The 20,555-nt window shown below is 36.9% G+C and overlaps 1 protein-coding gene across 6 annotated transcripts in view; it reads left to right on the top strand.

Moving 5' to 3' along the window:
* TBC1D5 (TBC1 domain family member 5) overlaps window positions 1-20,555 on the top strand; it is a 319,489-nt gene that overhangs the window by 258,318 nt on the left and 40,616 nt on the right. For 5 of the 6 annotated variants that reach the window (XM_030478214.1, XM_030478248.2, XM_030478230.2 and 2 more), the window contains 3 exons: window positions 4,590-4,852; window positions 9,191-9,250; window positions 14,993-15,156. In XM_030478214.1, coding sequence (XP_030334074.1) covers window positions 4,590-4,852; window positions 9,191-9,250; window positions 14,993-15,156 — 487 coding nt within the window. The remainder of the gene's footprint in view (window positions 1-4,589; window positions 4,853-9,190; window positions 9,251-14,992; window positions 15,157-20,555) is intronic. The other variant, XM_030478224.2, reaches the window with a different exon arrangement.

The following is a 20,555-nucleotide window of genomic DNA, read 5'->3' as shown; positions in this document are numbered from 1 at the left end:
AGAGCATCATGTACCAGAAGCTGTGTAAGTTAAATAGAATTAATGTAAATCCAGTTTGAAGTAAGTTTTACTAAATCTTTTTGCAGCATTCCTCCCTTGTTTTGCAAATGGTTTGTACCAGTGCTGCTTAAAATCCTTGTCAAGGCCATTTTGTCTGGTGGTCACAAGTATAGAGGTGCCCATGCCCCAACTGGGTGGCCACAGCATGGACACCAGTTGCGGGTGGGTGATGGCTGCTGGTGGGCACTGGGCAAGCCAGCACAAGCACAATGCCTCACTTCACGTTACACCATCACTGGCAGTTTCTTGGATTGCGCATGGCCCCAGCCAAACACTGTCCCTGCTGTTTCATAGGAACTTGCTGGCTTTTAGACCTTTGCACCTCTGTAAATTCTGTTTAAACCAGTGACATTAAAAACTAGCTAAAATTAAAATGGAATGGATTAAAAAGCTCTTAAAAATTAAGATTAAAGCTGAGTAGAGTGATTGCAAAAGCAACTTTTTATAAAAAAAACAAAGCAGGCTTTAAAGTTAGGGAAGGGTGTCAAATACTACTGCATTCTATTGCATTTCCTTGATGGTTTTATATTTATTCTTTTAATAAATAGCCGTGAGAGTTGTCTGAATTTGAAAAATAAGATATTTGAAAATTCCAAAAGAAACATTTCAAGGATTCTGGAAAAAGGGGAAAAAAAAAAAAAAAAGTAAAAAATCATCAAGCCCAAACAAGAATGACACCTGTTGGATGTTGGAAACCTAAATTCTGAGGAAACAGATGTCCATTAGATTTATATAGGGATATAATCATTGCACACATATGTATAAGGCACATACTAAAAGTGAGGAGAAGTTGTTTACAATAGCTCAGATAGATAGAGGAATAACTGGGATAAATTTATCTCAACACAGGAGCATTTAGAGTAGGTCAAGTGTAGTAAATCTCTTTAAGATTGAACTGAAGAGAGAACTGGAAGATGTAACATTAGGAAAGTTTCTGCAGTGAGCAGAGAGATGAATTAGATCAGCTACCAGGTCTTTTTCATCTTTAATTCCATAGGCTCAATGATATATTTAAAATGTTTTGGCAGATCTCTAGTATATATTGCTTATTTTGTCACATATAAAACTTTCTAATCTGTCATGTTCATGTATTTGTCTCTCATCTCTCATAATGGCTACTTACTGAAGAGAGAAATGCCTTTGAATAAGTCTTGCTTAAAACAAAACATTCTCATCTTCGCAGAAAACTGCAGGAATTGAATCATCTTCCTACTGCTAGTTTAAAAATACACCATTCACAGTCAAGGTCAATGATGCTTATTGTGATGAAACAAAGTTGTTTGCTTCATAGATGGAATTCACGTCTCCTTGATACTCATATTTTTAAACTGATGCCTTACTTTTAAATGCATCTGCTGATAACTCCACAACATAATCAGTCAGCATTTTTCTTGTAATTGTTGTGCATGTTGGACAGAGCCTTGGGCGACATGGTTTAGTGAGAGGTGTCCCTGCCCATGGCAGGGGGGTTGGAACTAGGTGATCTTAAGGTCCTTTCCAACCCTTACTATGCTATGATTCTATGATTCTATGTCTGGTACATTTAGATGGCTAAAATGTAGACATTGATCCATGTTTAATGACTGCAATCATCTTTTGCAGTAATATATCAGACATTGAAATGATAAGAAACAGATACATTGTTCTTATTTTCCTGAACTTCATCTCAGTTTTAACATACCTCCTCCAGAGATTTAGCAGCTCACTATTGTTCATTTTCTGAAGCTGTGATTCAGAGAAGTTGCACAACAAATTTTACTTCAGAATGCCTTTTTTTAAGACCACCTCTTGACAAGAAATTTAGATAGCGTCATTATTTATTTTTCGTGTGTGTATTCTGAGATTATCATTATCAGTATCAGTTCATACCGGCTATTATGAGCTGCAACAACTATCCTTTCTAGTTCTCAAATACTTACAAAACATCATAGCACGTTATTGTTGAAAGCATTTTTCTGAATCATATTTCATAAATAATGGTTTAGAGAAGATTTTTGATGTTCATTGTTCCTGTAAAGTGAAGTTTCTCAAAAAGTCTCTTTCCAACCATCTGAAAAATGCAATTAAGCTAACTTTTCCTGGTTTATATTTATGTCCAAGCAGCAAATTAAACAGTGTAGAAGGAAAACTGATAGGTTTTATTAAGCAAAATATTGCTGAAAAAAAGGAACAAGAAGGAAACGACCTGTTGGACACAAATACAAGCCTCTGTGTAAGCTTTGTCTCCTGCATCTGTGGACTATCACGATTCCAGTGATGCAGTTAGCTCAAAGCGTCCAGTGGCTTTATTGCTCAGGTAGCCAGTCAGAGAAAAAGATTTACTTCCAGTAAATACAATTTTTTGTGCAAAAAGTCAGGGGTTTTTCTACTGATTGTCAAGGCTGTAGACCTAGAGACAACACAACCTAGGACTCAATGTGCAAGCCACTAAATTCTTTCTAAGGTGGTGTTTCAGGTGAGTGAGTGATATATACCACCCCAGTCTTGGGTGACTAGTTTCAGCAGACTGAGAGGAAAAGGTATGCCAGATAATACACTGAAGTTTGGATTCTGAATCTCAACCAAGTTATTACTGGTATGACCCCCAAAATCATAATGTAATTAGATTCATTTCAAGTTGCTGATAATTGATTGAGATCTGCTAAGCAAGCATTCTTCTTCCACCTTCAAATCTACAATCTTTGTTTTCTTTCTGAAATGGAGAAGACATTAAACAGAAGGCCCTGTGCTGATTCTTTGGATGCCATATATATGTGGTGGAATAGAAAAAATCTCTTTTTTCCCTTGAGTGTCTCTGCAGTACCTTGGGGAACTGATTAATATCTGAATCTGCTAGGTAGTAGCAGAGTAAAATTTAATAGTAATAAACATTTTACTATGTCCTCTTCTTTAAAATCATTGTGATGTATTCAGTTTGCTTTTGAAACATGCAAGAGTATTTTATAGTTCTGAAGATGCTCTCTTTGTAGTGCCGTTGTCAGTCATTCTCTATTCTAGTCTATTCTTATAGGTGGCTATAGGAAGACTTCTTGTAGCATCAGCAGCAATCAATAAACTGGAGAGACATAGAAACATTCTGTGATCATTATTAAGCAATCATTCCTTTACAGCTTCCGTAAACTGGGAAGCAGCACTTTGTCGCAGTCTCTGTGCTGCTGTTCCTCCTGAAAAACACTACTTGCTGTCCTTCTTCATCAGCAGTATCTAGCAGAAGGGCCCCGTACAGCTTGGGGCTGTATCTCATGAGTGTGCAGGCTCACATGCTTTCTCCTGCTGTCTCTCATTTTAACTGTATCTATTCTGAGTCTAAACAACTCAGCTGTTGTTATTTTCTGGATATGTTCTATATGTGTGTGCGCATTTATATTGTGTATTCTAAAAAAAAAATCTCTGGAGACAAATAGGGAAATGATATGAAAAGCAAAATCAAAATCACTTTTCCAGGTGCCTGCGCAAGTTACAAGTCACCCATATTAATTCATTTGTAGTTTATTTTTAGTTCAGCTTCCCCAAAACATTGCAAAACTATTTTTTCCCCAGTACAATGATTTTATTGTTTCTAGTTACATGTATTTCTTCAAAATTTTTAAAGAAACACAGCTATTTATATTACTGAAGTAAAATAAATGAGTAAAATAAAACCACAGGAGTGGAAAGGTCTCTGTGATATATTTCTGTTAAGGGTATTTCAAGCATTAATTATATAAAACAGGAAAATATTGCATGAACAAACAGGAATAGCTTTGGTGAGCCCTGGGTTATGTGGTCACTTCTACTGGGAATTAGAAGCTTCTTTGCCTCTTTATTCTAGACAGATTAAATGGTTCAACAGTTTCCTCATTCTTAATGTTGCATATAACTGAGGTGAATTAAATAGCCACTGTAGTTAAAAATTAACAATTATAAGGATCATGATCCAGTATATGTGTTACATCCTGAAATCATTTTTCAGCCAAAATCACTGTAGAAATCAGGATTCCTGTTATAAAGTGCTTGGCTTGAAGTGGCTGGGCTGGGCAGAAGGTGAGCTAAGAGCAAGAGACATCTAGCTCTGCCAACCTAAAAATACAGTCTGGTGTTAGTTGAAAGAAATATTTGGGTTTAAGTTATTTTAAACATCTAAGAGAACTTAATCTTACAGGATATTAAAGCAGTCTTTGATTGAGAAGCACAGGAAGTCAGTTTTATAAAGTTTTCGGTGCTTTAGAGGCTAGATTGCTTTTTGTCACTACTTCATTTTTTTCATTTTAAAAGGCAAATTAAGAAAATCAGTGCACACTTGCTTTGTTTGGGGTTAGTCTGGAATTTTCAGGAAGAAAAGCCAAAACAATTTGTCCACTACTAGCTGGGAAAACCTCGCACCACCGCAGTCCCTGTGGTTCCTGTGTATATTCCAGTGCAACTGTAGTATTGGAAGGGTGCAATGTAATGTTCAAGTCTTGGAATTCTTTTGGAGAACAGTGCATGCACTGCTGTGCCTGTCCAAACCACTGGCAAGGTTGTGATGATTTCTCCTCTTCTTTTTCCAGCGCCAGTGCTAAGGCTGCACCACTGAACATTAACAAAGTCTCCAACAGCTTACTGAATTTCGGCCGAAAGCTCATTGCTCCGGCTATGGCTTCAGGTGGGGCTGTGGGTGCTCCTGCTGGCGGGAGCAGCTTCCCCCCCTCTGCAATGCCTATCAGAAGCACAGTGGAAACCCCCCAGCACCAGCACCACCACCAGCACCACCACCAGGCACAGCAGCAGAGGATGATGAAGTCCGAAAGCATGCCAGTTCAGCTGGGCAAAGGTAAAGGTGAAACGTGTGGCAGTGTCAAATGTCTTAAGGACTGAAGAAAGTCCTTTTATTGATCATGTATCAATGGGTACATATTTGGAGGAAACAAAAAAACCCAGATTTTTGTTAGATTCAGGACATCTGTGCTAAGTACAACAGCATGTTTGCAATGTAATCCAGAAGTCCATGTTAACTCAAGAATGTACAAATACTACAGGAAGTTCTGAACCTTCAAAAAAATATTAAGCAGAAATTACATCAGACATACCAACAAACTACATTGTTACAATAAACATCAGACAGTTAATTTTTCAGTGCAACATATTTGTAACTCTAAGACTAATTTCGTATAGGTTTTTTGAGGTTATTGGCACAAATCCCATGCATAATGTTGTTAGCTAAATATAAGGGAAGGAAGTTAGATCAATTACAGAGTAATTCTTAATAAATTAAATCTTACTCCCTTTAGAATGTGTGGAGCTTATTTGAGAAGTTATTTGAACAATAACATGTATTTGCCTTTTAATAATTCCTGATGGCCCTCTGCACTTTCTATGCTTAGTAAATACTTCTTTTTCTTGAGCCTTTTATATATATATATATATATATATTTTTCTTGAGGACACTTTAGTCAAACAACAAAGTCACAGGCTCAGCTTCAGTAGTTGTTTTCTGTACTCTGCCGTGCTCAAGGTGTGTTACTGCTTTTCATCTTCAGACAGCCTGTGGCAGTATGTTCTTTGCACGGGGTATGTAGAGTTATATGGTGCCTGCTATTTCCAGCAACTCATCCTAAGTAACGGTTCTAAGTTTGAGGGCTGCTGCTGGTTGACCTGAACCATTATGTAGTATTGCATCATATTTTTCACCAGATTTGAAAGTGTAAGAGAAGGCAAATAGCACTTCATATCTGAAGTTGGCATTCTTTCCCTTTCCAGTGGCACCCATGTGGTCCAAAGTTAGTCCTTTCATGATGCATCACATCCCCAGCAGACACTGGGGACCAGAATTGAAAGGTACAACCATCCTCTTGAAGCAGAGAGATACAGGCACACCTGTAAGGGCCACTGCAACTGCTTGGCAAAATCCAGATAGGCAGCTTCTCTCAGAGAATAATCTCAGAAATTGCTCCAGCAAGGGTTATGCAGTGCAAACATGAAACTGAAATGCAGTGAATTTTTGATGCAAATCCTCTTCACAACAATGGAAGTAAGATTAGGTGTGAAATTAAATTATTTTCACAATTTTTGAGTGGCTATTGTTTTTTTAAAGGAAAAAAATCCATAGTTCCCTTATCACATTTTTTTATTTTACTTTTTGGGTTGAAGTGTGGTCCTCAAGTGCTTATTTTCTTTCCCTGCTTAATGTAAAAGAAGTGTACAATTTGAAGAAACTTCTATAGATAGAATCGATTGTAGCTTAATCTTAGTCTAGGTGGTCAAGGATGACCTTGTTTACACTTGTATGTGCCAATTAACATGTTTCATCATCCAGAAATGCATCTGACACTTTCCATACAAGAATCAGAATAAAAACTTGTAGTTACGTTTGGTCATTGTCATGTACAGGCTGCGCATATATTTCTGTATAACGGGAATTTGGAGATTTGGTAAACCTGTCAACAAATTGGGCAAATTTATGATGTAGGGCACAAAGCATTTTCATGGTAAGAGGAAATATAACGTACTGCAACGCTATATTACCTGCAGCTTCTTTTCACCCTGCGCTGTCTATACGTGTTTGGTACAACACTTGCAGAAGTAATTTAAAGGCAATACAATGTAAATACACTTCTTTTAATCAGTTGAGATGAGAGAGTTTTGTTCTACATACTAGTGCCATGTTTGTTGTTCCAGACCTGTGCAGTTATCAGTATATTGCCTGTAGCTTGATAGACATTTTAAAGGACAGCTAACTATATTTGCAAGTGCCATAATTTATATTTCTAAAGAGAAACACAAAATGGAAGAGGAAATAGAAAGTCTCTTAGAGGCTGCCCAGTGAATCCAGTGAATTGTCTCTGAAGTTTAAATGTAGGAATAGCTTAGCAGAAAAAGAATAAATCCCTATTTGCAGTGACACTGTGGTGCACACTGTTTTGGAGCATGATGCAAATACCTTTGTAAAGTAGTCGGCACCATCTCTATTAAGCCTTAAAAATGAGAATGTCTTTTCAGTTCTGTGCAGAAGGACAGTATCACCACTTCAGGAAATTGCTGTACAGTCTCCAGTGAATGAGGGCAGCCCCACAGCTCTGAGAAGTTGTGGGTACTTCTATCCCAGTCATTAAGATTTAGGATTTAGAATATATTCATGCCTTAGAAGCTATCATTCCACTGCTCTTTGTGATTAACTTTATACATGCCTTTTTACCTTCTGCACTGTTTTTTTTCAAACTCTGGATTCTGCTCTAGAGCTTTTGAGTATCTAAAAGCTATTTAGCATGGTTTTTAACTATAGGGCTCCCAAATTGCTGGCTAGCTGTCACTAGATTGTCTTATGTTCCTGTTCTTCACTGTGTTTTCAGCTCTCCTCAACCTCCCAGACCTTGGTTATCTAGCTGAGGTAGGCAGAGGCACAGAATTAGGGTTTAAATTGATAGAGATCTGCACTTCCGGTTGATCTAACATTCACAGATGCTCAGTTGGACAGTATAATAGACTGAAGTGCTGTAAGTCTGATAGGCACCAAGTCATAAAAGAAGTCATCCATTTTCCTCATATTGTATTAGTCATTTTAGGTTTTGAATGCTCAAGTAGTGCTGATAATTTAACATGTGGAGGGTTATAAGTTTGAAGGGATTAAATTGATTGCCTGCTCTGATTTTATATTACGTGTGAAGAAGTCCTTGGTAACAATATATCTTGCAGGACTGGCAAAGTAATCCTCTCCCAGCTTTAACAACTCTTACAAACAGCAGCAGTGACAAGTGTCATTCCTGTTGCTACCTCCACAGTGACAAGTGTCATTCCTGTTGCTACCTCCAGGGGTAGCTTGTGCTGTACTCTAGATGAGGGATGATTGGTTTACATAATCAATAGTTATTATTTCTCACTTTGAAGTTTCGGTACTTGCTGAACTCCTTCAAGAAAAAACGCATATAATTTACATAATGTAAACGGAAAAATAGCAGACTAATACTAAAAAAAAAGAAATAATTGCAAGCCTGTAATTCCAGATGGGTCTTTAACATTACAAATCACAGCTGAACGAAATATCCAGACACCTAAATGGAAGTTCAGTTCCTCCTAATAATATATTAATCCCATTAAGTCTGTCCTCAGCACAGAAGATTGGGTATCATTACTGATTAGTTATGCAAGGTAGCTTGCTAATAGAAAATGATTCACATATTTTCTTGATCCTACACAGTGAAGGAATTCATTGGCATAAAGGCTGGATTCCAATCGAGTTCATTGGATTGTCACTTGAGTTCATTGTCTTGAAAGAGAAAAATATTGATAATAAAAAAAATAGGGGGAAAAAGGCAGAATTATTGTCCTTGTGTTCCACTGGATTCTTGAGCATTCAAATATTGGATGCTCTTTGATTCCCAAACAGCAGTGTGTTGCCAGAAAAAAAGGCACTTTGTTTTCACTTCTTCCCTGGTAGTTTTTCTTCTAGGTCCTTTCATACTGAAACCCAAAAAGCTTTTGATTTAAATGCTGCTTTATCACAAGGACACGTTAGAGGACCAGTTTGAAGATGAAGTTTGCCAAAACTGTGATCAGCTGTTTAAAGAGTTTCCAGACTACTGTTTGTTTTTATGAGCTTTCTGTGGTATTTGTTGTAACATGAACAGAATTTCCACAGCCACCAAATATGCCCTAAAGAAATGATCTCCATATTTAGAATTATTTATGAACTGTGTCTAGAAAATGAGTATGCTTTTCAGAAGGAAGAAGTTGTTCTTACTGATAGCAGAACTGAATAAAAATTAAAGGGCTAAAACACTGATTAACAAATGCTTTTTTTTCTTTTCAAAAAAAAAAAAAAACCACATTTATTAGGCAATTATGAAATCTTGTTGACAGTAAGAATATGATGCTCCTAAGCTAGCAGAATGACACTGTCAGTGCAAAGTACCAGAAACAAAATGGGTTTGAGTGGTTGTTTTAGTTTAGATTTAGCTATAAATCGGACTCTTAAAACCACTGCTTGTTTGCATATGTCAAAATGCAGTGTATAATGCACTGAGTATTAAAACTTCCGGGGGGTTTTGCCAGATCTTACAATGATGTTTGTGTTCAAAGTAGGGGCTTCCAGGTACAAACCCCGCAGTTGCAGCTCTTTACGTCAGTGAATTGCACGAGTTGGGGACACCTTCTAACGCTGTTGTTCGTTCAGCAGGCGAGGCAGAGGCAGATGCTGGGCTGCCGGGCCCTGCACAGCATCCCCCTGCCCTCCCAGGTACCGGCGCAAAGCCGCCCCGCGGGTTTTCCCACGCGTGGCATCTGCATTCACTGCCATTGGCCATCCACTGAGTGGCAGTGTTGTGTAGAGAGAAAAAATCAGCTTCACTTCATCACTCCCTGATGTGCTGTGTGTGGCCCTTCACTTACATTCGCTGTACGCCAGCATCCATCTTCGTTAAAAATGTGCATTTGCCTTGTACTTTGTTGTCCGTTTCACACTTTGTCCTGTGGGGCAGTTCGACTATCAATGCCTCTTTTAGTTGCATTACTTCCCTGTTCTGTTCGAGGTGGGTGTTTTGAATTGAACATCTACTTTAATGCACTTGACTAAAGAGGAGCTTACCTGCCTTGACCTGAAGTAATAAGCATACTGATCTGTGTGATGAGGTGGTTTGAATAAATTTTAAAAGTGCTGGAAGCCTTTGTTCCAGTCTCAGTGTAGGAGAAAAGGGGAAACTAATTTATCTGAAAAGTTTTATAAAACTCATATCATTCTTTTGCAAATTTTAATACTCTACATCCTGACTATGGCAACTACAGAGTAATAGATGAGCAGTTCAGAATGATTTTGAATTATATATTGTGCTGTACTTCTGTTCTTCTTGGTATCTTTGTCCTTGTTCTCCTTATATCTATGAAGCTATTCTTTTCTTCTCTAGGGGCCAAACAGAATGAGCCATCAGTTTTGTGTGCCTTTTGTGGGTTTTCCTCTGATTTTTTCATACACTTCAGTAGAGACCTCTGAAATTCATGGTTATTTCCCCTATAACTTAACTCAAATGTAGTAACACCTGAAGCTTAGGTTTCTTTCGTTTTAAGTCTTCTCCAGTCCTCTTGTCAACATTTTTTGCTTTATTCTAAGTCCTTATTATAAATCACATTACATTTAAACTTTCCTTCTTCTTCTCTAGACATTACATGTCTCCACCCTTTGCCCTGCCAGCCATACCAACCATTCGGCCCCTTTTCCCACTACCACACCCATGTATTTTCCAAATGGTTTTGAGGCAGAGCATTTGTAAGCCTGGGGTCAGCCCTGGTATCATTAGCAACAGGCAAGTAGTGAGCCAGTTGGAAGCCAGCACTTGAAGGTTGTGATGCCAGGTTTTGCCTCAGAAGTGCATATTTTTAGTGCATGAAATCCTGTGCATCATTACTGTGAACTATTTATGCATCTTAGTGTGCACATATATATATTTGAGACATCCTACACAGAAGTGCGTTCTGACTACTGCTTACGTCAGGAATCCTTAACTATTTGTTCTGTGTGCCTTGTAAGCATTTATTTAATTTCCACGCTTGGTGTTTCTTCAGCCTGTTTCATATTGACTTTAGGACCTTCTAGTATGTGCTTAGATGGTCAGAGATTAGATTTCACTAATCTTCTTTTAAGGAGGCATAATATATTTATCTAAGATTGATAGAATGAGCAGAGGAAAATGAGTTTTGATTCAGTGATGTTCTCAGGTTGCTGATTAAGCTGCTAAAGAAGGAGATAAGTTTGATTAGATATTAACTGTAGTTTATTACATCACTTTATACATTTTGATTCTACATGAAGGGTAAGACTTCTGGTTGTTTTTTGGGGGGTTTTCTTTTTTTTTTTTATTTTTTTTGAGGAAACTAGAAACTCTCAAATGAATTTCTTGTTAAGCTATTGACTGAGGAGAACGTACCACACTGCTTAGTAAGAAAGATGCAGAATCAGTAAGACACATGACAGAGAAGATACAAATGGCATTTTGTGTAATCCTCCCAAGATCCTGAAATCTCTGCATTGGTGCTACAGTGTTATTTCCAGAGTTAGATGAGGGTAGTTACTGCTTCAGAAATGGATGCACTGATAAATCTGAAAGACTTCAAAAGCATCATAGTGACTTCAGTTAAATGTTCCACTAAATGTCTATGTTGGAAAAATGATAGGTGGCTTTTTTGTTACATTAGGGAAAACATGTATGATTGGTGTGATTTGTCTTTCCACTTTCTTATTTACAATTGTAGAAATGGTGACTCCCCTGGAAATTGAATCCAAGAACTCTGCTTTATGACTTGCAACACACTGTAATTATTCATAAGTGCTATTCTTTCTGTCTTGCTTAATTCTTAATCGCATCCCCAAATAATCCATTTCACAGCACTGTTCACATGGTTGGAGTCAAATAAATATTTAGTGTTTCCTGACAATAGTTTTCTCAGATTTGCTTGTTCATGCAGGAGGATAAGGTACATCCTAGATTTTCTTCTTACCTGGGTATAAAACATATAGAAATAGTATTTTTATCACTTCTGTTTTACTGAATCTCTATCTTGGTTTCATTCCATCTTGTATTGCTTTTATTTTTCATTTCATTATATTTTATAGTCCATAAGAACCAGATAAGTCAAAGCTCTTTGTATTACTTCAGCAAATTCGCTTTTAAGACAGTTGTATTGTTCTGTCCACAAAATCTCAGCTATACATATTCCTTCTCTTGTTTGGTTATGCAGGTAGTTGTATATTCCATTCATCTAAACTTTGATCCCTCTTTTGAAGTGTAGCTATTTAATAAGCTGTTTAATAAGAAAGTAAAGCAGTGGCCTTTTCCAGAGAAAAGGATAGTTCTCTGTCTTTTCAATTTCCTATTATATTTTGGACTTTTTTTCCTTAGAACTGAAAGACAGAATAGGGGGGGGTGGAAATTCCCTACAAATCATTTTTTCCATCATTTTACCAAACTGTATTATTTCATATGCATGGGTTCCTCATATATGTTTAAAGTGGCCCTCTCTCAATGTTAGATGAAATTTTACCACGTAATCTGCTTGTTTGAAGGTGAAGTAGGTTAAGCATGATCCATTCAGTGGAGAAGTATGTGAAAAACATACATTGTTCATTGCTTAACTCTTTTCTTTTTTTGGTTGGTTTTTTTTTTTTTTAATCTTGATCCTGTGTGGAAGATATCTTCTTATTACTTGGATGGGAAAGAGAGCCCATTTAGTCTGATTTGTACATAATAAAATATTTTTTCATTGTACTTTACTCAGTCCACCAAATAGATTTTTTTATATTTAGCATTTATATCGGCTGCTCTGGCTTAGCTGTGTGAATTTCTTTTATAAAGGCTTTATTTGCTAAAATATGTAATTCCATCTGTTCCAAACTATTTTTAAGTTTTACCTACTGTAAAACCACAGCTCCATTGTAAATTGCCATTATGAAATGCATAAAAAGTCTCCTTCTTACGTAAAGGCAACTGTAAGGATAATGGTGTTGCCAAGTGACATGATTTTATCCTAAAATTAGAAATCTTCTAAAAAAACTTCCTTGTGACAGAAACATTATTGCTGTTTGCCACGCAGTGTATTGTGCTTTTCCACCTCTAGAATTACTTATAGAACTGAAGATTCATAGTCATCTCATTAATGCATATCCCATTTCTCTATAAAATGTGAAGGCAAAAGTTAAGCCTCTGTCTCCTGCACTTTAAGGAAGCTGTTCAGACTAAGTGATAGGTGGTAAGTAACTAGATGAGGGCTGAGAAGAAACATTAAAAAGCAGTTGAATTAAGTTAGTGAGAAGGAAACAATATAACATGGAAAAAGTTGCAATAAGGAACTTGAAGAAGCAGAAGAGGCAATATGGAGGGATCTGAAGAAGAGGAGAGGCAGACTGAGGAAGTTCCACAGGAGTATGAGAAGCAGGGCATAATAAGGGAGAGATGAGCAAAATAAGGTAGAAGAGAATGAAGGAGAAGGTGGGAGGCAGTTTATATGCTGATTTTCTTGCAGAAAATGTCAAGAATATTAAACGTAGATCCTTTCTTGCATTTTGTCCTTTTTGGTCTGTTTTGTCACGTGACACTTTGCTAGTTCAGTCTCTTGGCATTTAACAGTCTTCTTGCTAAGAGGGCATTTTAAGTAGATCCCTATTTATTCTCTTAAGAAAATGTGAATTGCTGGTTTCATGTGGCTGCAGCTGTGCAATATATGCTGCATAGGTCAAACACCATTGAGAACTTGGCTTGGGCTCTGTCACCACCAGTCAGGTGGCCAAGCATGACACCACTGACTTCCACACCATTTCGAGGACAGTTGCCATTCTAGATCTTGAGTGACCGAATTAAGATGTTTCTGTATGAGTAGGTTTTTCTAGTTGTATCCTTTGTTTAAAATGTTTGATCTCAGCAGAGCTGGTCTCCTTTTGTATCTAAATCTAAATTTCTTTCTGTGTTCTCTGCAGCCTTTTCTGCCTCTATTTTCTTTCGTCTTTTAGTTTTCTTTTATTTCTCTAGAAACCAGAGTCATAGGGGAAGACTGCAGTGCATAATGAAGGGGAGACCAACCCATTCTGGAAAAGGAGTTAGTTTTGTATTTTCAGAATTGGTAGTGCATCCACAATGACACAAGTCTAAATACATTGCAAGGTCTTTGCAATAATATGTCGCATATCTGGGAGTAAAGCTGGCGTAGATGGTAGGAGCAGCTCAGAGCAAAGGATGAACCGCTAGTTTCTGTGAGGGAGCTAGTTTTGAATTCGATGACAACTTTGCAAGGGAGATGAAGCTGCACCTGAGACATCTGAATGATTTGGTTTCAGAGGATCATTCTTGATTCTTTAGCTGGTAGCATGAAAAGCACACCAAAAACAAAGGAAAGGAAAAAGAGAGAACATAAACAGACTCATCGGAATAGTGGACAAAACAAGAAAAGGGAAGAATTCTAGAGCTTTGATGTGCACATCAAACATCTAGAGTTTGATGTGCTATTTAATTTTTTTTCAGAGTGGAAAATTCTAGAATTGCATTGGCTCACTCTGGATTGACTTCTCATACACATAATAGGTTTCTTTAAACTAGCACCTGTCCTAATTCAACATTTTCTTCATGAAAGTTAATGAAAACTGGCACATTGTTTGGTTTATTTTCTTCTGGAGCTAATCAAAATAAAATTTTAAGTTAAATATTTCAAAACATGCTGTGGGCCTCAATTGGAAGAAATGGTCTTACAAAAGACTGCCTCACTGCATACAGTGTCACGGTGAAACAGCCCAGGCATCTACCGTGATGTCTTCACTATGACAGTGGACAACGCTAAATTCTTTTGAAAAGCTGCATGAAATGACAGTAAGCAGCTATTGAGCATATTTCATCAAAATATCTGTTAGGTGGAGATGGCCTTAAAATTTGAAGCATGAGAACTTTCTTTCTTTCCCAAACTTAATTTACTTTTTCCTGTTGTAAGCCTAGATATTGTCATCTAGATGTTCAGTGTCCAACCCATTCTTGGAAACTGATGTTATTGTTCTTAACTGTCTTTGCCAAGTTTTTAAACTATAGTTTATGTGTTGAGCAAAAAAGAGTTTCATTTGCAGTGTTTATGACATCAGATTATTTTTCTTATTATGAGATGGTACTCATTATGCCACACAGGGAAGAGATGGTCTTCAGCCTGTGGATATAATAGGGTATATGTACCAAGATGGCATTTATACAGATTATATATATATATATGGTTTAGCATATATATATACACACTAGACACTGTGTGTTTGTGTATGTATCTGTAATTGTGTATGTATCTATATATACACTATTCCATGTCAGAGTAGTCCTTCAACCTCACAGTGCATGCTGACACACTCAACATTTCATTCTGTGTTGAGCTACCTGTGAATCGTCCATTAAGACAAGGAAGTATTTACAGGGAAAAGAAACAGCCCATTGATTAATTTTTTTGTTCCTTTATACTTGCTTTACAGGCCAAAGTTCAAAAAACATCAGTTCATCTCCAAGCATAGAGAGCTTGTCTGGAGGACGTGAATTTACAGGATCTCCACCTTTGTCTGCATCAAAAAAGGATTCCTTTTTCAATACAATCTCCCGCTCCCGTTCCCAAAGCAAAACTATGAGCAGAAAAGAATCGGTAAGTTAAGTTGTTCTAATGTCACACTGCATTACTTGTTAGAGGCACTTACTTCTCCCATTCTTTAAGCCCTTATACTTGTAAATGTTTCCCTAAGCACACATTAATGGCAAAAGCAGAAATAATCTATTTCAACTGTTTCTGTTGAGTAACATCTCCATTAAAGCTTCCATCCCATAATCCTACCTGAAATGAAACTGTGAAAACGCCTGTTGCCTGTGAGAAAGAAAAGTCCTGTAAGTTTATTAATTTGCTTTGTTAGACTTTTGGTGTGCTCATGAAGTTAATATACAGTTCAGTGGGAAGCAGGAATGCTCAGCAGATTCAAATATGTCCATCTGTTGTCCCTGAAATTCCCTAATACATAAGAGGTTTCCCAGTGTCTGTAGCATCTGTAGTCTGCAGTCACAGTTCTATTCTTGCACTGCTCTGACCTTCCATTTGGCCACAAGAAACTATTATTTAAACAGATTGTTCTCATCCAAAAAAATCGCCTCTTATTGTGGGTGTGTTCCAAAGAAATTCTCATCCCATCGGAGATATTTTAGGATCATTACTTTGATAAACCTTATATGTCATGGAGCTGGAGGATTCTTGTTTATTTTGTGCTTCCCACTGTCTTTCTGCTGATTAGAAACCAGTTATATAGTAGATGGAAAAAGTTATATTTTTTGTAAGGTGAAGGCATAGTGGTTTTCTCCATTCCATTTTCACAAATGGTTACTCATCTAACTTTCTATTGATTTCAATAAATAGGAATTGTAGTAACTATTTCTATATTGCAGCATTCTTTAGGTGTTCAGAGATAAATACTGTGCAGAAATTCAATCTGAATATCTCAGCATTTTTGTCTTCAAACAGCAGAATCTTTAGTAATAGTCACATCAGATTTTCAATTTGATATTTACAATGTTCTAATGAAATGCACAACTTTGCACAACTTTGTTCAGGTTTTGCTCACTGAAAGAGAGGGTTTGATTCTTGTTCCACATGCTATAATGTTGTCTAAAGAAAAGCTGTGTTTCATGGTTAGTCAACAAGAAGCTATAATTTTGGTTTGTGTCCATTTAAGACATATTGAATTGAATTTAGAGCTAAAACAACAACTCTAATATCTATCTTCTTGTCCTCATGAGTTGAAGAAAAATAAATATACAACTATTGAACTTTTCTTTTTATGTGGTTTAACAACATCTAAATCCAGCTTTCAGTTGCGACCTTTGTCCAGGCCAGAACTTGGGCATTTTGCACTAGTAGAGTTTAAGAATAATTCCTCCTTAGTTCTCTAAGGAGAGAGACATAGTCCTCCAGTAGGAGACATAGAAGAATTTGCCATTATAATAGGCAGACTCGGTTAGGATCTATTAATGATTAACATGATTTTTAGGTTAAAAAAAAAACAAACAGTGATATTTGATTAATGTTTTTTTCAAGTATTTTAGACAAAGAAGTATTCTTTAGAAAAGATCTATAGATTTTTCAGTAGATTGACAATAATGATAAACTAAGCAGAGCATAAATTTTCAAAAGAATTCTTTGAACTATGATATATAATTTATGTTGTAGCGTTTTATGGTTAAACAGCTAGAAAAGGTTTTAGGCTACCAAAATCTATTTCCTTATGTTCAGTTTTTGAACGACCTTTAATATAGGAAAAACGATTTTGTAGCAGCTCCAAGAGGAAAAGGTTTGTTTAAATCTGTTCTCTATTGCTCAAGATGATGTTTGCTTTTTGTTTTCCTGTAATTTTCATGATACCTCATTTTCCACATAGAGAAGAAAACCCCAAAAAGTTTATTCTGAGGTCCCATTATAGTTGCATGGGAATTCTCCAGTTGCTTAATTTACAGATATTTTCTGGAGGCAAAAGAAGGTATGAATTCAGATCTTTGTTTTATTTATAAAGCTGAACTAATTTACCTTTTTACTCTAATAATAATACAGATTATGTTGTTGGGGAAATACCTTTGTTGGAACATGGCTGTGCATCAATCACTTTATATAAAGCTGGTTTTAAAATCAGGCATTCTTGGTGTAATGGATGAAAGAGAATCAATTTTCCCTTCATCTTTACACTTCTAGTTAATGCCCTTCCCAAGCAAAGCGGAAATGGAATACGTACATAAAAATAGGTCCTTCAACATGAAGTTAAAAAAAGCGATTTTCACAAACAAGAGGACATCACTGTAACATTGTCATGGGATGAACAGGAATGTAATCATCAGAGGTCGCACCTGGAGTACTGGGTCCATTTCTGAGCTCCTCCTGTACAACACAGACATGGGCGTACTGGAGACAGTCCAGTTACAAAGGCAATGAAGAGACTGTGGCACCGATCCTATGAAAGAAGGTTTTGAGAGCTAGGACTGTTCAGCCTTGTGAAAAGAAGGCTCGGGGGGATCTTATCAATGTGTATAAATACATGAAGGGAGGGTGCAAACAGCCAGGCTCTTTTCGGTGGTGCCCAGTGGCGGGACAAGAGGCACTGAGTACAGACTGAAACAGCGGAGGCTTTGTCTGAACATCAGGAAACATTTTCACTGTGCTCTGGCCCATGTTGTCAGAGGAGGTTATGGAGTCTTCATCCTTGGAGATATTCAAAAGCTGTCTGGACACAGTGACCCTGCTTGAGTTGCAGTGGGACAAGATCAGCTTCAGAGGTCCCTTTCAACCTCAGTCATTCTGGGATTCTGTGACGGGATAAACTGGAATGTGACTTGTCTAAATTCTTTCCTTCCTAAAGCGGGTTCAACGAGTTGGGACTTTCTCTGGGAAAGTTGTGATCAAAACTGACGCTTAACTTGATTCATTCTCCAGGAAAAGGATGTGTCCGTTCCTTATATTAAGGACTTCTTAAGGTAGTAACAACACTTGCATTATATTTAGTCTTCTAGATATTTTTTCCTCTCAAATGCAAACATCAGTGGAATTACTTTTTCACTGCTGTTGTCAGAAACAGATGTCCCCTGATTTATTTAGTTAAGGAAGTGGATCTACAGCCTCAGGGCTGAATGCACAACATCAGATCATGTTTTGGCAACCCTCGACAGCCTGATGTTTTTCACGTTACTATTGAGTGGCACTCAGCTATATGTTAACATGAGGCCCACCAAATGTGTTTGAAAGTCTGCTTTGAGCTCAGCAGTGAGATGGTTCCCTACCCCTTTATACAGTTCGTGCCTTTCTGACAGATATAACTTAGGTTTCATTTGCTGGAGCTGTCTTCCCATAAACATGAACAGGAACTTTTAATCTACAATGTCCTCCAGTGCCCATTATCTTCTGGCTGGGTCAGTCTTGCTGGAATAAAGTCCTAGAAAATTTCCTCTCATTGCCTGCCTACTGCCATTTCCTTTTCAGCAGAGTTGGGAAATAGGGTGCATTTGTGGTCCGTTTGCTTCTCATGGTGTTTCATTTACATCACCAGCAACCATTAAGGACAATCTCTCCTCTTTTTGGCAAATAGCAAAGCTGCTTAGATGTTGATTCTGGCAAATATGGTTGGCTGGTCTCAGTTTCTGGCCAAATATTCTGTAAATTGCTTTCAGCCATAGAGGTATACCAGAGAGGGAACTTTCAGTCAACAATATATCAATTTTAAACAATATAAACATTTAAAAACCTTTCATTAAAAAAAATACAGAAGAAAGATGGTTTTGACTAAAAACAAAGCTGTGATTTGGAGAAACTGTATATTTTAATTAGTAAATTTCTACATAAAAGGTTTCAAGTTAAGAAAAATCAAATTAGCCATTTGGAAAATATGTTAGTTAAAAAATTCCCAAGAAGGAAACATTTCTAAGGGAAATCTGGAGCAGTTTATTTTCTTTACTAAAGTGATTTACAAACATGGTCAATTGGAATCCTCGTTTCTTAGGAAAGAATCCTGAACAAAAGTGTCATGCATCATGCTGGTTTTGACTGCACAGACTTTTTAATTAAATCAAGTTTGTCAACATATGCTATTGTCCCACAAGCAGATAGAAACAACTGTTACTGTCTGTGATTTACATAGCTAGTCTGACTGATTTGAAGTTAAAGTACCCCTATAGGTTTGAAAACTAATGTGTGCCATTATTTTCAATTAAATAGGCATCTGCTCTACTGATTTAGGAACCTGGGTTTAAGCATACAAACTTGACAGTTTTGCTGAAGTAGAAGTGGTATACGAAATTCAGATAGACAGTAAAATAAATACTAGACAACCACATGTAGAAAATCATGCATCCAAATTCCTTTGAAGAGCATGTGTTTTGTGCATGGTACACATCTTGGGTACTTTTTTTATTCCATGTATCTTTCCCTGACTATTTTAAAATCTCTTCAGTAAATTTTAAGCAAAATGCTTTTCAGTTCATACTTAACAATACCAAAAGTTTATTTTGAAATGCAAATGCTATGACGAAATGCCCTTTTTTAGTTAAGCATCATAAAATGTGCCCAGAGTTTGTTAGCGTCAGTGTACAGCAGCCAATTCCTTGATCACTGTGTTGGATTTGTTAGTTGTAAAGTTAAAGAGATGATGATTGTTCTCAGTGCCGTTGAGTTTAATGAGCTTCAGTGCCTTAATATTTAACTGCAGTTAATACTGGAGGACTTTTGTCTTCCTTATTCTGATGTGATAGGCCAATTCAGACACCTAAAAAATGCAATTTAGCTTGCCTAATATTAGGGATAGATGAAAAGAATAATAAATCTGAGATGCTGCCAAGTCATGTGAATAGAGTTTGTAGAAGAACCTCTGAGATATTTTGGAAGTGTGATTCTTTTCTCCATTGCCTTCCTCAGGCTCCCACAAAATGCTGTAAGTCAAATGAAAAAGTTGAAAATGGTACAAGGAAAAACAAGCTTTCTTTTAGAGTTTTTTATTAGAAATACTCGCAAGTTTCACATAATTTAGTAAAATGACAGCTGTATGCATGAGTGGCAGCTTTGAATCCTAATGCTCCTTATCTTTTTTGGAGTGATTCAGGGAAAAGAAACTGTACTGTGATAAAAACAGGAAGTTAATTGCTTAGAAAAAAAAGATGAATAAAACCCCAAGTGGCTCTGCAGTGCTTTTTCTGTCATATTATGAGCAATAAACATGTATACAGAACAGATCTGTGGGGCCGTTTGGAAGATTTTAAAAATGTCAGCGTAAACTATTGTCTTTCTCTGGTACAAAAGATTCAGCTACGTGCAGCTGAATTATACTTGCAAGTAACTTCTGCACAGAAGCAAATTAGAATGATATCATTTGAAAGAAGTAAGAACTTTTCAAATTATTGGGCAGCCCCTTAAAAATGTCAGGGAGAATATAAAAACGACCAAAATCATGAATGAATGATACTATATCAGCAATGTTTACAAAAGGATCAAAGTGGCTTGGGAACCAAGAAGTGTGATCCTTCACTCCA

This window comes from Strigops habroptila, chromosome 1, assembly GCF_004027225.2.
Source record: "Strigops habroptila isolate Jane chromosome 1, bStrHab1.2.pri, whole genome shotgun sequence".
In the NCBI taxonomy this organism is placed as follows: domain Eukaryota; kingdom Metazoa; phylum Chordata; class Aves; order Psittaciformes; family Psittacidae; genus Strigops; species Strigops habroptila.
This window is presented reverse-complemented; position numbering and strand designations above follow the sequence as displayed.